Source organism: Erpetoichthys calabaricus, chromosome 7, assembly GCF_900747795.2.
Source record: "Erpetoichthys calabaricus chromosome 7, fErpCal1.3, whole genome shotgun sequence".
Lineage (NCBI taxonomy): Eukaryota > Metazoa > Chordata > Cladistia > Polypteriformes > Polypteridae > Erpetoichthys > Erpetoichthys calabaricus.
In genome coordinates, this window is record NC_041400.2 from 4715392 (window position 1) to 4732907 (window position 17516).

The 17516-nt window shown below is 41.4% G+C and overlaps 1 protein-coding gene across 1 annotated transcript in view; it reads left to right on the forward strand.

Annotated features, from left to right (window-relative positions):
* The window catches only part of si:ch211-12e13.1 (uncharacterized), a 32704-nt gene extending 16100 nt beyond the window's left edge, over positions 1–16604 (forward strand). Inside the window, exons 4-5 of the mRNA XM_028805984.2 lie at positions 13397–13591; positions 16275–16604. Of these exons, the coding sequence (XP_028661817.2) occupies positions 13397–13591; positions 16275–16483 (404 nt within the window). The 3' untranslated portion in view covers positions 16484–16604. The remainder of the gene's footprint in view (positions 1–13396; positions 13592–16274) is intronic.
* The last annotated feature ends 912 nt before the right edge of the window (positions 16605–17516 follow it).

The window sequence follows — 17516 nt, forward strand, 5'->3', positions numbered from 1 at the left end:
TAAATTTGCAAAAACCTCAAGTAAACTTTTTTCACATTGTCATTATGGGGTATTGTGTGCAGAATTCTGAGGAAAAAAATGAATTTAATCCATTTTGGAATAAGGCTGTAACATAACAAAATGTGGAAAAAGTGATGCGCTGTGAATACTTTCCGGATGCACCGTATCTAAAAGACGATCAGTAAGGCTACTTGAAACTTTTTTTAAAAGTTAAAGTTGGAATTGGATTTAAAATGCAAGTCGAAGGACTTTAATGTTTTGAAGTTTTGTAGAACAAATATTTCTAATCTGCAATTTCTCCCTAAAGATGAATAAAGCATATTTTGTCTTATCTAATTCTTTTCTTTGTCTCATACTCTATTTATGTATTGCTTTTCTACACATTTGTTCAGGCAGACATGTTATATTCTTCCATCCAAGTCATTTAAGTCTAACATTGACTTTGTATAGCACTGCTCTACGAGGTGAGACACAAAAATAACTGGACTGGGCTTGGTGATTTCCTGAAAAACCGTCTGGAGGTCGGCTGGACGTGAATCATAGAACTATATCCCCTGCTACATGACCTCTTAAACTGCTGACTGGCTAGATATATCCCATGAAGAGACAAGTCAGTATTTGCACAACAATCGCTAAGCCAGTTGCCGCAATAATGTCGGGTGAAAACAGAGAGACAAGACAAGACAACACTCCTGCGCACAATGCTTTTTCCATAAAGCAGTTTTTGACTGACAAAAACATTCCTGTCCTCGATCATCCTCCCTATTAGCTCCCTGTGATTTTTATTTGTTCCTGAACATCAAAACTGACCTGAAGGGAACACATTTTTCTTCAATGGATGAAGTGAAGACAGAAACGGTGAGCCTGTTGAAGAGTCTCAAGCAAGAAGACTTCCAGCACTGTTTCAATTAATGGAAGGCACGTATGGAGCGGTGTAGAGATCGGGAGGGGGACTGTATAGAAGGTGACAATGTTTAGAATGCTGTAATTCATCAATAAATATATTTTTTTTTTTACCAATCTGGTTATTTTTGTGTCTCACCTCGTATAGTGAACATGGCCCTTTACAAGTACAAGTACAGGTACAGTACATAGTGTGACTGTGCCCAGATATTTTTATAGTTGGAGCACAGGCAGGCTAAGTGACCGGCTCAGGCCTACATAGTGAGTCACGGGAACTGAATCATCAGTGTTTACAGTCCAGTTACGTGGGCACTTTGCCAACCTAAAATTAAAAAAGAACAAGAAAATGTTTATTAGGATGTCAGTTTTGTTAATCATTTTGTACAATGTAAGGCGGAGTGGTGGCTCTGAGGCTAGGGATCTGCACTGGCATGTACTCCGTTGGACCCCTGAGCAAGGCCCTTGACCTGCAATTGCTTTGTCCTGGGTATGACGTTAATCCGCATGCAGCCCTGCAAGGAGGGAAACTTGTGGGTTGGTGGCAGGATTGGCACTCCACTGTAAAAAAAAAAAAAAAAACCTCACACTGTTCAGTGTGGTACTGAGGAGTCACCCGTTGCACGGCTGCACTCGTATTTCAATCCGGGTGGTTCGCTGTGTGGTAGGTGCGGCAACGCGCTGTAATCAGCGCATGCTCCCATCCTCTCTCTGTTTCTGTCTCTCTCTCGTACAGTGTGCAAGAAGTGCAGGGGATGAAGGATTACATGATGTGTTGACAACTTTTCTGAAGAGTCTCCAGTTTCCAATTCATTGTGAGCTCACTAAATTTTGACAGCCAATTAACATTCTAGCTGGCAGGACCGGTGTCTGTACGAACGTTTTATAGATATGGTGAGTTGAGCTGCCATTTTTGTTCAGCAATCTCCATTCTGTTGTGGTAAGATAAACACGAGACATCAGACAGAAGTGTCCCTGTTTTGTTTGCCCTCTCCAAAGCACCTGCTCTCCTTTCCTTCCAGCAAAGTTGTGCGCATTGTGCTGGCAAGGCACTTGTTAGTTGTCAGCTCACACACACAAACACACACACACACACACACCAGTCGACCTCTACAATTTAACGATGCGTTCAAGTGCTCTTGGACTATTCAGAGCTCCGAGATGTGACGTTTCACCTTTCTACTTCAGTGTGCTCTTGTGGGTTTTCAGTCAGAGTATTTGGAAAAATGCGAGATCGCTGTTATTACTAGGTCTGCAAAAAAAAAAAGACAATTACATATAAACAACATTTTTATTTGGAAAAAAAGAGCAAAATAAATGTAATAAATATGTACCACTTCGCTCGAAATGTATTTTAACCAAAAAGAGACATTTCAGGTAAACTACGTTATATGTTTTATTTTAAACAATGGATTAAGGTGAAAGGTCAGTGTTACATCACCACTCGGTAAATTCGGGCAGCTTTGTTTCGTTTAAATTGTTCGACTTGTAATTTTCGAGTTTGTCGAGCGTTCATATGATAATTCCGACTCAACAACTTAATTCAGTAAAAGACAGAATCACGCCTGTTTGATTTTGTCGTGGCGAATAACAGAATGCAGTGGCTGAGTCGCTGAGTGTATCACACAACACTGCCGGTGGTCACGAATACATCCCACAACTAGCACCGATCATGAAAATGAAGGCTCCTGGTGCAAACTTATTGGAAGAGTCATGTCATTTTCTGCTGGAAATTCAAAAATAATAATAATAATACTTTACATTTATATAGCGCTTTTCTCACTATGCAAAGCGCTCTCCACACAGGGAGGACCTGGAAAACGAACCCCCAATCTCCTTACTACAAAGCAGCAGCACTACCACTGTGCCACCAATTACAGTCATCAGTGAGTCCATATGTACTGCTTAACAAGGTTCACCACATAAAGGGTATAGCACCTTAACTCTTTGAGGGCTGAATATTTTTTCCACACAAAGCGGTGGTGTCACACCGGGATCAACATAAAACATCGGGTGCTGCGCGCTGTGGGCTGCTGCTGGTGCTGGTGCCTGTCTCTGGTGGCATTGGTTGCAGGTGGATGGGGGGGTTGTTGGGGCTCGATGGTCGGCAGGAATGCGTGGTCTGCTGGCTGGCTGCCTGGCTGTCTTTGTGCGACACAATCTGATATGTATCTCTTCTCATCATAAGTGGCTGTCCTTCCAGGCGAACATTTTCATAGGCGCATCAGCTACATGAACAATCGGCTGATGCTGGTACCTCACTTTCGTTTTTTGATTACCATCTCCAGATCACTTGAATCAAAATTGGAGTCTGACAATTCAGAGTCTGATTTGGGGATAATACGCTAAACGTCATCCACGGAGTTCTTTGCTTTGCGCATTCGCTTTGGTCTCTCGTCAGATGTTGATGCCCTTTTAGAGGTTGTTTGCTCTTTGCTACAGGGAATCGAAGTCAAATCAATGAAGTGAACTTTCCTTCTAGCAAGGAGAATTGAATTAAAACGTAACTGCAAATTTTGTCATGGTTTACAGTGGATTACTCTCCTCTACCCTTGAATTTCGACAAAAATCAACATCCGCCCTGAAAGAGTTAAGCAGCACTGGGTCCCTAACTCTACTTTTTTTTTTTTAATCTTTATTTTATTAATTTTATTGTAATCATTCCATACAAATAGATCAATTTATAACCAAACAAATAACAAATTGTAATCTTTCTAGTTAGCCAATAAAAGGTGTCATTTTGCTTGGCTTTTCTCTATAACCAAACAAATTAAAGACAAATCAAACCCCACCCCTGAGAAGGAGAGCTTAGCTAAAGGAGAATAGCTTAGGGCTTTTTAATAAGACAACAATAAGCAAAGGAAAGGGAGAAATAAATATATATGTAAATAAGAGATGGAGAAGGGAATTAAATGCGGTAATAGTTATTTCTCTTATTCTAAAATAATATTGATTAGATCTTGCCAGGTTTTGAAAAAATTCTGCACAGATCCTCTAACTGAGAATTAGATTTTTTCTAATTTCAAATAATATAAAACATCGGTTTCCCACTGACTTATCAGAGGAGAGTTAGGATTCTTCCAGTTTAACAGAATAAGTCTGCATGCCAAAAGTGTAGTGAATGCAATCACCGTTTGCTTGTCCTTCTCCAATTCAAGTCCGTCTGGAAGAACACCAAACACAGCTGTTAGTGGGTTAGGAGGGATTGTGACCCCCAAGGCTGTCTGAAAGGCACTTAAAAATTTTTGTCCAAAATGATGTTAATTTGGTGCAGACCCAGAACATGTGACCCAGTGAGGCAGGAGCTTGGTTGCAGCGTTCGCAGGTTGGATCTTGCCCTGGAAACATTTTGGACAGTTTTAAGCGAGACAGATGAGCTCGATATATCATTTTTAGTTGAATAATTCTATGCTTTGCGCATATGGAGCTCGAGTGAATTCTCTGCTTTGCTACCTTCCACTCCTTTTCTGATATATTGATTAAGAGATCTTCTTCCCAATGTCCTTTTGGATCTTTGAAAGGTAGGGACTCTAATAAGATTTTATATAATGCGGAAATGGTGTTTAATTGCTCGAAATTGAGCAGTATTTTTTCCAGCATTGTGGAGGGTGCGAGGTGGGGAAAATCGGGCAATTTCTGTTTAACAAAATTTCTAATTTGAAGATAGTGAAAGAAATGTGTAGCTGGGAGGTTGAATTTTGAACGTAATTGTTCAAAAGATGCAACTCTACTTTTTTTTAACCTCATCTACTCATCTTTTGTTTACCAAGTGCATTTGTTGTTTTTTTAACAAACCAGCTTCAGGCACTTGTGAGCAGTAGGGGGCTCCACCGAGCCCTCCAGACACACAAGACCCAACACCACTCCAGTTTCAGTAATCCACACAGCTCAGTTATGACAATTGGTACAGCCAATGTACATTTTGAATGCTCTCTCTCTCTTTTGTCTCTCGCCTTCTCTCCTCCAGTGAGTTTCACCCCATTCTTCCTGACTGACGTGGTGAGGAATGGCCTGGGAGTACTTCTGGCGGCATGTCGTGTCTTGTTGGAAGCACTTCTGGGTCATACGGAAACCAGGGAGTTCCACTCCTGGCAGCACCCTCTACTGTCACCCAAGGACCCCCACAGGGCTGCGCTTCTGGACTCCAATTCCCCATACAGCCGTGCAGGTGTCCATATTGGGGCTCCTTACGAGGAACACTGCCACCTATTGATTTGAGGCATGTACTGCATCTGGCTTCCAGCAATCACCAGTCCATTCTTCCTTCCAGCATCCCAGCCAGGATGGAAATTATTAGGTGTACCGGATGGGTAGTGCCCACAATCTGGTCACCCTTTCATAATGGCTTCCCAGCCGGGCAACAAAGCCTCCTCGATCCTGGCCGGGATGCCCGTCCATCCTTCTGGGCATTCACACACTAGTATCATCATGAGAATAGCTACTATTTTTTCAGGATTTCACTGCGTTTACATAAACCAGAGCTACTACTGGAGTTAACCATCCTGTAGAAAGGCTGACGTGTATTATACCATTGAAACTGGCTGGCAGAATACAAAAGCATGACAAGCCCAAAATTAGGCAAAGACACTGTATGCTCTGTAGGCAATGATAAATGAGGTTTCCTTTTAATAGTTTATTAAAATGATAGATATATATTGCCTGTCTTGCTTGACTTAATATTACTTTCTTATTTCTGTCATAATATTTTATTTCCAAATACTGTAAATGCAAAGCAGTACTGATGCATGCACACATGTATTTAGTGGCCACTTTATTAGGTACATTTGATGATGAGTAAAAACCCTCCTGTTACCTTCTGAACTGCCTGAATTCTTCTAGTTCACGGATTCAATAAGGTGCTGGAAACATTCCTTAAGGATTTTGGTAGACGGTGACTGGCATTACACAGTTTCTGCAGATTTTTCAGCTTTGTGTCGTGGTGCTTTGTTCATTTGAAACGGGGCAGATTGTGGACGTTAAGAGACATGCATGGTCAGCAAAAATGCTTAGATAATTTGAGGCATTCTAATGACACCCATGTTATATTAAGAGGCCTAATGAGTGCCAAAGTGCATTTCTCAGCATGGCTGTGCCATCAACAGCCTTTAGTGTAGATGCAAGGCAGGGTGGATCCATGGATTTGTGCTGTTTGTGCCAAAATCCTGACCCTACCATCTGCATTCTGTAGCAGAAACTGGAATTTGTCAGAGCCGATGATATCATCAATCATCCAGTTTTGGAGATGACGTGCCCAAATTAGTCTTGCAGATGGGCAGGTTGTTCTGCTGCTGCAGCCCATCCTCTTCAAGGTCTGCTGTAAAGAGCTGTTATTTGATTAATTGTGGCTTTTCAGGAGACTTGTACTAGTCTGATCATTCTTCTCTGACCTTTTCAATTAAATAAACAGAACACCTGCTCACTTCCTTACATTTACCTGTGCTTCAATAACCCAATTACTCACAGAAACCTGATATGTAAAATGCAATGTAAACCCTTACTCTAATTAGAGAAAGTCGGGTTATCGGCCTCTTAGAAATCTAATTAACAGAGGTAGAATTCACTGCGAGTGATAAGATTAAGTGGCCACGTAAACCCATCGCCTGGTTACTTTTAAGGATTTTGTAGTCTGCGCATGTCCGTTGCACTCTGTTAGCCTGCGCCTGTATTTGCTTCTTCGCACGTGCTTTCAACAGCCACGGGTACAAACGTCCACAAAATACATTTCCAGAGGCAAATGTTCGGACAAACACATTCTTCCTTCTCGTGGAGGAAATAGTCTTTATCAATATTTCAGAAATCACTAGATTTATGTTGATCAGCTAAATGTCCAGTGCTAAACTCAGCAATGCAATCTCGAGAGCAGCAGGGTAGCACATTAAAAGTAACATGCTTTCATAGAAGGATCCTTGCCTTTTCGTCGAAAGGACCGGGGAATCAAGCATGATCAGAACAGTACCTCCCCCGGGACGCTAGATGGTACTCCCCATGGGCTGCAGCGGTGCCTCGGACTTCTACAGGACTTCATGAGAGATGGAGTTGTCTACAGCCCTGTTGGGATCCGGGGGTGCTGCAGCTGCTCCTGATCCCGTATGGGTGATCCTTTCACCACACCCGGAAAGTAGGTCATCAAGTACTTCCGGATAACGTATAAAAGGAGCCAGAAGACACTACTCGGTGAGCCAGAGTTGGGTGGAAGGTGGACGTAGCTTGCCGCGAAAGAGTGGAGGAGAAAAGAAAAGAGAAGGAAAGTATTGTGAAGTGTTTTGTGCTTTGAACTGTGTTGTGCCTGTGGGAAACGAGGAAGGCGTTTCCCACGAGGTGAACAAAAATAAAAAAAAATAGTGTTTTTATCAGTGTGCCTCGTGTCGGTCTGTGTTGGGTGGGTTGGCTGGCACACACCCTAGAGTTGTCACACATGCGTTAGTAGTCTGATTACTTTTTAAAGCAACAAGTAACCTAATGCAATTCTTATCTTATTGAAGTAAAAATACCTGCGTTATTGTTCCAGCAGCACCGAGTGTAAGGCAAGAAGCACACGTACGGCGGACCTTTGCAGGGCTCAATCTCACATCCAAACAGAAAAGAGTTTGCAGCATCTGATAACAGAAACCTATAAATAAACTGTCAATTTAGCTAAATATATTCATAAAACACAAGGCAGTGATCACAGGTGCCGTGCTTATTTTCGGATTGACAGTGGTTGACGATGATGTTGTGAAAACCCGGGACGCTCCAGCCGCCTCAACCTGACACAGACAGGCAGAGACAGCACAGCACATGTTTTATTTGCAAGTGGCGAAGTGCTTTTCCCTCGCACCCCACAGCAGCACTGTAGCTGCGTTTTCCCAAAATTACCAAAGTTCACCAGCTCTAGCATACAAAATGGGATTCGGTAAAAGCCTGATGCGTCGAAATGATTCCACAGACAAAAAATATCTTCGTTTTTAAAAGCTTTAGTAAACATTCAGGGTAAAACACAAAAAAGAGAAAACTGATATAGCTAAAAAGAAAAGTTCTTGTTAAGTTCTGTTTAAAGCTTAAATCTTGTTTCATTTCTAATCGTTACAAATCACTTCTAAACGTTTCTGAAGTATTTCATAACAGCCAGAAAACTGTCTGCCTATCTCATTTCTATGTTGAAAATGGGTCCCCGTGCAATGCGACCTGTGCTAAACAACAACTGACTCAATTAACACACTGTATCTTAGTTATAACTGCCCCCTGCTCGTTTCAATCAACCACATATCGGGCCGGTGCGTCTGTGACGCTCTCGTTGTGAAGATGGGGGCTGAACACACCCCAAGGAGATGCAGTCGCTCCTTCGAAACCCCCTCTTAAATGGTCATACAATGGGAAACAAATACAGTTTTTTTTAACCTCCTCTTTGCTCGATCAGCTGCTGGCTTGCTGTCGTGCCGAGTCCTATGTCTATATATTTGATCTCTTTTCACTTTTACCTTTTCATTAATATCGCATTAAATTTTGATTCCGTGTTTGGAATTACATCGTGACAACGCAAAGTATAACTGCCCGTGAGTGAATATTGTTTCTTTCTCTCTACAAGAAATGTGTCTGATAATAACATTCACACAAATGAGAAATGATGCAAGCTTCAAATTTTCTCTCGCGGGATTTCGCTTTCACCAAACAGCAAATCTTTTAATTCTCGCGGATATGCCTCTTCATTGGGAAGAAACACTACTTTTTGTTTTCCCTGATGGCAATATGAATTACACGATCTACAAGTCTCTGACTTAAAGTGTAAATCTGAACAATATATTTGATCTCTTTTCGCCGTTCCGTTATTTTACTGAGTGTTAATTTCCGTTTGTTTGCACTAATGCGATTATTACTATCCTTTTTCTGAGTCTTTCGAATTTTCGTACTTGCATTATCTCTAACCTGCTCTGCATGTGTACCATGCCAACGTTTTAGGAATCTTTTAATTCTCGCGGATACACCTCTTCATTGGGAAGAAACATTACTTTTCCCTGATGGCAATATGAATTACACGATCTACAAGTCTCCGACTTAAAGATTAAATCTGAACAATATATTCGATCTCTTTTTGCTGTTCCGTTATTTCACTGAGTAATAATTTCCATTTGTTTGCACTAATGCGATCTTTACTATGCTTTTTTTGAGTCTTTCGAATTTTTGTACTTCTATTATCTCTAACCTGTGATGCATGTGTACCATGCGAACGTTTTAGGAATCTTTTAATTCTCGCAGATATGCCTCTTCATTGGGAAGGAACATTACTTTTTTTTTCCGTGATGGAAACATGAATTACACGATCTACAAGTCTCCGACTTAAAAGTTTAAATCTGAACAATATATTCAATCTCTTTTCACTGTTCCGTTATTTCACCGAGTAAAAATTTCCATTTGTTTGTGCTAATGCGATCTTTACTATCCTTTTTTTGAGTTTTTCAAATTTTCATATTTCCATTATCTCTAACCTGCTCTGCATGTGTACCACACCAACGTTTTAGGAATCTTTCAATTCTCATGGATACACTTCTTCATTGGGAAGAAACATTACTTTTCCCTGATAGCAACACAAATTACATGATCTACAAGTGTCTGATTTAAAGTTTAAATCTGAACAATATATTCAATCTCTTTTCACTGTTCCGTTATTTCACCGAGTAAAAATTTCCATTTGTTTGCGCTAATGTGATCTTTACTATTCTTTTTTTGAGTCTTTCAAATTTTCGCACTTCCATTATCTCTAACCTGCTCTGCATGTGTACCGCGCCAACGTTTTTGAATTCTTTACGGCGTTCTACTTTGTCATCTACTTTGTCTTTTATTTCCGGCCCCAGGTGTGGTTAAATCTCTTGGCTTAAAGACTCATCTCGCAGGCGTTTAAGTGTCTCTCCGAGAAAATCACATCTCGTCTCCTTCTAAGATTTTTTTTTAATAATAAAGAGAATCTATCAAGTTCTATCTCATGCTAACTTACAGGGGGAAAAGACTATACCATTGTCTATGACTATGAAAGAAATGTATGTTCTATTCAAATTAAGCAAACGCTAATATGGGTTTAGCTCAACCTAAAAGCATTACTTTCTAAGATTGGCTCTTACAAGTACAATACTAAGCACCAAGCACACCAATACACAGTTCCTTCTTTTCTTTCTCTCCTTTCCGCCTCCACTCCCCCACTGGCAAGCTTCGCCCCTCTTCCTTCCAACTCTGGGAGTGAGGCGTCTCCTTTTATACTACACCTGGGAAGGCTCCAGATGGCTCATCAGGGTTAACTGTAATTACTCCCAGATGTGATGGAAACCCAATATAGCAGGGCTCTGCTGTCTCTGCAGACTCCCACAGAACTCAACAGGACTGCAACAAACTCCAACTTCCAGTGTGCCGTGCAGGAATCCGTGATGCTACAGCCACATACGTACTGGGGGGGCGGTGGGGGCTGCCCTCTACTGTCCCGGGGAAAGTAGTGTCTTGTGGATGCTCTCTCCCCTGGTCCTTCCATCCCACTGGAGCCCCGGTCGGGTAATGGCCGTGGCTGTCCGTCACAAAGTTTTAACTCTTTCTTTTTCACAGTTTAGTGACATCAGAGCATTTTGCAAAAAGTAGAATCCAGATTACTTGCTCGTGTAAAAATGGATTATTAAGAAAGTAGGCTTCTGCCTGAAGCGGGTTGTTCACTTTAACCCAATTATGTGGGTGTGTGTAAACGTACTGATTTTCAAATCCCAGGAGAGCAGCAAGTACCATCACATGTGGCAGCAGTAGTCACGCCACCGTTAAAGTCTATCTTAATTATTCAAATGTTTGGTTGAACAGTTAAACCTCCTCATCATGTTTGCATGTTATACTGTATACAGGGTGGCCCATATTTTTGTATATGATTGAAAAGGCGTTATTGTCAGGAAACTACCAATGTTATTATCAAGTAACATAATGAAACATGAACGTTAAGAACCTTAAATGTTTTTTCATCCCCTGTCCACCAATGCGCCATCCAGACCAATACACGCCTGAGGACGGAGAGCAACGTTGTCCCAGGCGGCTTGGCACATCTGTACTGGTATCCTCTGAAACTCGTCTGTGATAGCTACACGTAGCTCAGCTATATCGTTACTCCCATTCTCAGGCTACACAGTGATGCCATTTTCAATACTTTTCACGCAGTCGTTTAAATGCTGTAGCCTGTGAAACGTCAAATACGTAAATATGGGCCATCCTATAGATTGAAATTAAATATATTATAGGTTTCTAAAAAATGTGAAACATTTGAACTATGATGATTTTGACTGTTTCAATTATTGTACCTGACATTTTTGTCTTTTAGTACATTTTTTTTAGATATTTAGTAGTTTTTGATTTATCTCCTTGTATTATATAGGTAATACTTACGTACTGGTAACTTTTACATATCACAGGCTTTATCTTAATTGTTTGTGCTGTTAAGCGGCACATGGGAATGGCACTATATAAATCAGGGGTCGCCATCTCCAGTCCTGGATGATCACCGTGGCTGCAGGTTCTCATTCTAACCCTTTTCTTAATGAGTGACCTATTTTTCTGCTAATTAACTTCTTTTGAACTAATTTTAATTGAATTGTGCTTGAAGACTCAGACCCCTTAGTTGTTTCTTTTTCCTTAATTAGCAGCCAAACAATAACGAGATACAAAATGAGCCAAAGCAACTGGTGTCCATCATACAATATCTGAAAATAAAGAAAGATGAAGGTCTCAGGAATGCTGATCTGCTCAGGTCCCCAAAACATTTTAACAGAGCTCTTAGAAAAGAGAAAATCAACAATTTCAGAAATGTCTGCTAATGCACCACGAGAGCAGCAGCAAGCCAGGAATTAAAGAATGGGTTTAATTAACAACAAATAATAACAATAATAATTCTTTACATTTATATATCGCTTTTCTCACTACTCAAAGCGCTCAGCGCCTCATTAAGCAACTGGTTGGAGTGAAACTGCTTGAAGTTTGAGGCCCTGACATAATTGGTCTTCTGTTGACTCCCTCACTTCACATTTCATTTCTGTTTGGGTGCCATTTAAGGAAAGAAATGAAGCAACTCAGAGGAACGATGAAGAAATTCATGGGAACAAATGTTAAGAAAGCAATTCGATTAAAATTAATTCACAAGAAGTTAATGAGCTGCACAAGCAGAGGGCACTTGTTAAAAGAAAAGGTTAGAATGAAAACCCGCAGCCACGGTGGACCTCCAGGACTGGAGTTGGTGACCCCTGATATAAATAAAATGTATCTTTCTACAAGTGTCTAGTTGTTTAACTGATTTTCTTATCATCTAATTTGTAGACACAAATAAAGTAATCGCTGTATTTGTACTATAATAAAATTGTAATTAACCAACTTCATACTGTATAAGCAATATTCAGTTTTCTAGGTTATGCTTTGATGAAAGTGTCACCATCCAAATGTTCAGCAGATTGTTAACTGGTGTCACACACGTGTGAATAGGAGGCAGCTGAAGGGCTTGGAGAGTAATGGTAACACAACTGCCCAGGGGGTGGTGGGATGCACTAACACTCTTTCTAAGTTCCCTGCAGACTATTCCCGGGAAATCCCACCAGGAGCCACTGCCTCGACTTGGGACACGCCACTTCCGGTCCCGGCCTCGAGGACGACATCACTTCCGGTCCCTGCCCTGAGGATGACATCACTTCCGGCCCCGAGGACGACATCACTTCCCCCAGACTTCCTATAAAGCCTCACTCCCTTCCTCTGGAATTCAGTTCTGTTTTGGACTCTGTCTTGTAAACTTTACTTGCTACCAAACCTTTGACTTTTGCAGCCAGGAACACATTATACGGGTGGCTGCCCCAAACCTTTACATGTCTCGGGTCTCTTCTTATCACACTGGGTAGTCAGATATCAACAGTGCTAAGATGCATATGTGGTTATAAAAACTTGAACTGTCCATAAAATGAACTCCACTTTTAGTTATATTTATCCATCCATCCATCCATCCATTGTCTCCCGCTTATCCGAGGTCGGGTCGCGGGAGCAGCAGCTTGAGCAGAGATGCCCAGACTTCCCTCTCCCCGGCCACTTCTTCTAGCTCTTCCGGGAGAATCCCAAGGCGTTCCCAGGCCAGTCGAGAGACATAGTCCCTCCAGCGTGTCCTGGGTCTTCCCCGGGGCCTCCTCCTGGTTAGACGTGCCCGGAACACCTTACCAGGGAGGCGTCCAGGAGGCATCCTGATCAGATGCCCGAGCCACCTCATCTGACTCCTCTCGATGCGGAGGAGCAGCGGCTCTACTCTGAGCCCCTCCCGGATGACTGAGCTTCTCACCCTATCTTTAAGGGAAAGCCCAGACACCCTGCGGAGGAAACTCATTTCAGCCACTTGTATTCGCAATCTCGTTCTTTCGGTCACTACCCATAGCTCATGATCATAGGTGAGGGTAGGAACATAGATCGACTGGTAAATTGAGAGCTTCGCCTTGCGGCTCAGCTATATAGTTATATTTATTTATTTTTTTTTTAGATCCAAAAGATCTGAAAGTTGTCAGCATACAAGTCCCCAGATTCACCGGACTGAAATACGCTTGTGCGTCAGTGAACTATGATTGCGCTTGTGTGCTTTGGCTGGTCGTTAAGCAGCTGCTGGGCCATACAGAAGCATTACCTAATGGTTTCTGGATGGTGTCTCGATGTATGGCTGAATTAGAAAAGCATCAAGGTGAGTTTCTTGTAATGACAGACTATTGACAACTGTCCTTTCTTTGTGAAATGTACTCTGTCCTGATGAAAGAATTTCAAACACCTTGACAATGGTATGTTGAAGTGACACAGGCAGACCAATTAGTATAGAACTGTCATTTTAACAAATGCCTCCACAGTATTGTGCTGTTCATCTCTGTTATGATCACAAAATGTGAATGTTATAACAAAGGAAAGGATTGTGCAATTTAGTTCATGGAGAAAAAAAGAATTGTCAGTTGAGTTATATACAGCCCATCATCTGTGGTATTCTGAGAAGCACTGTGACATCATAGTACAGTCACCTGTTGTCTGAGTTAAGATGGACTGCGACATCTTTGTACTTTTAAGGTTTAAAAAGAAACGACTTTCTGTGGACTACAGGTTGGAACTGTTCCTGGATACAGTCACACTGAAGGGATATTACTTGCTTTGCCTATAAATATATGGAAACCTCCCAGGAAAAGCTGCAGTCATTTGAACTGATAAATATTGTAAGAACAAAGAGCAGAAAGTTCATAAAGGTTTGGGGCACCAAAGTGATCCCTGTATAATTGCAAGAGCTTAACTCAAAATGCAAAACAGAAAATAAACGCAAGTAGTTGAGAACTGACTGCACCAAGATGGTGGAGGAGCCTGTTTTATGAGCTGGGAAGCGGAAGAGGCGGGCTCAGGTGGCTGAAAACCGGAAGTGACGTCAGTGGTGAAAGGCCTGTCAATCATCCTTGCTGCAGAGGGAGAGAGAGAGAGAGGGTTTAGGAGCACGCGCGGATACGGCACATTGCCGCACCCACCACATGACAAACCAACTCAGGATCCCAGATTAGGACCCGAGTGCAGCCATGCGACAGGTGACACCACACCACACTAGTTCAGATGGAATAATAATAATAATAATTCTTTGCATTTATATAGCGCTTTTCTCACTACTCAAAGCGCTCAGCAATTGCAGGTTAAGGACCTTGCTGAAGGGCCCAACAGAGCAGAGTCCCTATTGGCATTTACGGGATTCGAACCGGCAACCTTCCGATTGCCAGTGCAGATCCCTAGCCTCAGAGCCACCACTCCGCCAATGTAAGGTTTTTTATAGTGGCTGGAGTGCCAATTCTGCCACCAACCCCCCGATTTTTCCCTGCAGGTTGGAGGATTTAACTTACAGGGCTGGATGCAGATTAACATCATACCCAGGACGGATCAATTACAGGTTAATGGCCTTGCTCAGAGGCCCAATGTAGGGAGTTAATCAGTAAACCAAAAAACGACCAAACAACTGCCCTGGGCACAAAGAAAGGGAGTTTGATTCAGCCTTATAAATGCCTTTAACAAAAATATCCATCAGTGGGGAAATTCTGTAGTCGTTAAAAGCTCAGGACCAGATGAACGCCATCTTCTAGGACAGGGGTCGCAAACTCCGGTCCTGGAGGACCACCATGGCTGCAGGTTTTCATTCTAACCCAGTGGTTCTCGCCCTAAGGGGGCGCGAAGTAACAAAAAGGGTGCGCGAAGATGTGAAAAAAAGAAAACAAGAATCGAAAATATGAAAAATAACATCTATTGAAACCAAAACAAATTAACTTAAACTACATTCTGATACTAGAAAAATAAATATAGAGTTAGATAAATGTCGATTAAAGTCAAGTAGGTATAATAAAATATGCATCTATGATATATCATTAATTAAAAAAGAACAAATTGGTATTAGTGGGCTCCTTTCAAAGAAACCTTAGGGGGGGCGATTAAAACTGTTGTGAAAACTCGGGTTGCAAATACTTAAAGGTTGAGAAATGCTGTTCTAACCCCTTTTTTAAATGAGTGCCCTGTTTGTGCTGCTAATTAACATCTTGTGAATTCATTTTAATTGTGTTGCTCTCTTAAGGTGTGTTCCTCTGAATTGCTTCACTTCTTTCCTTAAATGGCACCCAACCAGAAATGAAATGTGAAGTGAGGGAGTCAACAGAAGACCAACTAAATCAGGGCCTCAAGCTCCAACCAATTTCACTCCAACCAGCTGCTTAATGAGGTGCCGACTCTTGTCGTTTATTAAACCCGTTCTTTAACTCCGTGGCTTGTTGCTACTCTTGTGGTGCATTAGCAGACATTTCTGAAATTGTTAATTTTCTCTTTCTAAGGGCAGCACCGTTAAAATGTTTTGTGGACCTGAGCAGATCAGCATTCCTGAGACCTTCATCTTTCTTTATTTTCAGACATTGTATGATGGACACCAGTTGTTTTGGCTCATTTTGTATCTCGTTATTGTTTGGCTGCTAATTAAGGAAAAAGAAACAATTAAGGGGTCTGAGTCTTCAAGCACAAGTCAATTAAAATTTGTTCAACAGAAGTTAATTAGCAGCAAAAACAAGTCACTCATTAAGAAAAGGGTTAGAATGAAAACCTGCAGCCACGGTGGTCCTCCTAGGGGATGCTGGCTTTTATGACGTCTGAGGAGTAAAGGGGTGTGGCAAACGTTGGGCATCCTCATTGGTCTTCTTTTTGGAACTATGGTGAAAAGAGAAGGTCCAGTGTTTGTGCCAGCACCCCCTTTCATCCTGGAGTGGTATTGCTTACCTCATCAGAGCCAGCAACATGCATGACATCTTTTAAGCTTAGGACCAATAATACTAATGCAGACAAAAACGAGAATTAAACCGTATTTTTAATTCCAGGAACAGATGCAGTGAGAGCACCTGTCTGTGTACAGGTCACCTTTAATCATTCATTACTGAGAAGTACAAAGGCCATAATCAAATTTTGGAAGATGCACCCGGAAACCAGCATGGTTCCCTCAAGGGCTTACCAGTTCAAAATGGAGGAAAGTGAATCTGGAATTCTGTACGCAGCTGGTGAGATATTTGGAGTCGAATATCATCCCTGAGAAACCTGAAAGTGTCCTGAAAGACATTTCATTTCTAGCCGTGCATTTTCAAAATTTTGTTATCATTAATAAGTAATGAAAAATGCTTTATTAATTTAATAAAGTGCATGTTAGTAGTACAGAGATGGTGCCCCACTTTCTGACTGTCCCCATATCTTGCCTTGTTAATCACATCTTGTGTTTCATTTGGAGATTTTTAATGCTTTTTCTTTTTAGATTTGATGGAATAAATTGAGTTTACTTTTTAACATAAACAGGTTCATCGACAATGTTGACATGGCATAACATTCAGGTGAGTTCGACAACTAAGTTACTGATATAAATGTTGGAGCATTTCACACAATTCATGTCATCCAAGAGTTAGTTATTATATTTTTGCATATTAAGTAGTTTTTTTTTAACACTGAGTCATATTCAGAAGTAATTGTGGTAACGAATGTGTTAGTAGACAACGTGAAATCTGTGCTTTTTAAGAGTATTTTGCAATGGAGTTGAAAATGGAGTACAAATGGCTTGTGGCTGTGCACACAAGACACCCCTCAAGCATCATACAGCCGAAAGAATTCTGCATGGAGGAGCAGGAACAAGTTAGAGACTGGTAGATTGTGATAGGAAACTGAGTGGGTAAGCCTAGGGGGCACTTACTCTTTCCACAGGTGGAAGTAAAGGGAAAAAAAAGGAAACAAACATTTCATTGGGTGTACTTACTTTTTCACATAACTACATGTATATATAAAAATAAAAGTATCGCGACATCTCCCGAACTTCAGAATCACACCTTAGAATCATTTACTAAACCCATCAGAATTCTTCATGCACTTCATTCTAAATTTTTTCCGTCTCTATCTGCTCATATCGCTGGCTCTGTCTTTCGCTTGCCATTTCACGTTCATGCTTTCACATGCTGAGCTAGAAGCCGTATGAAGCTTTTACAGCCATGTCTATTGGTGCCCCTTCAATGACTCTAATAGGTTCTGCGTGCACCTCCTGAGCGAGTGCATAATCACCTGACCTGACAGAATCAGGGCACCAA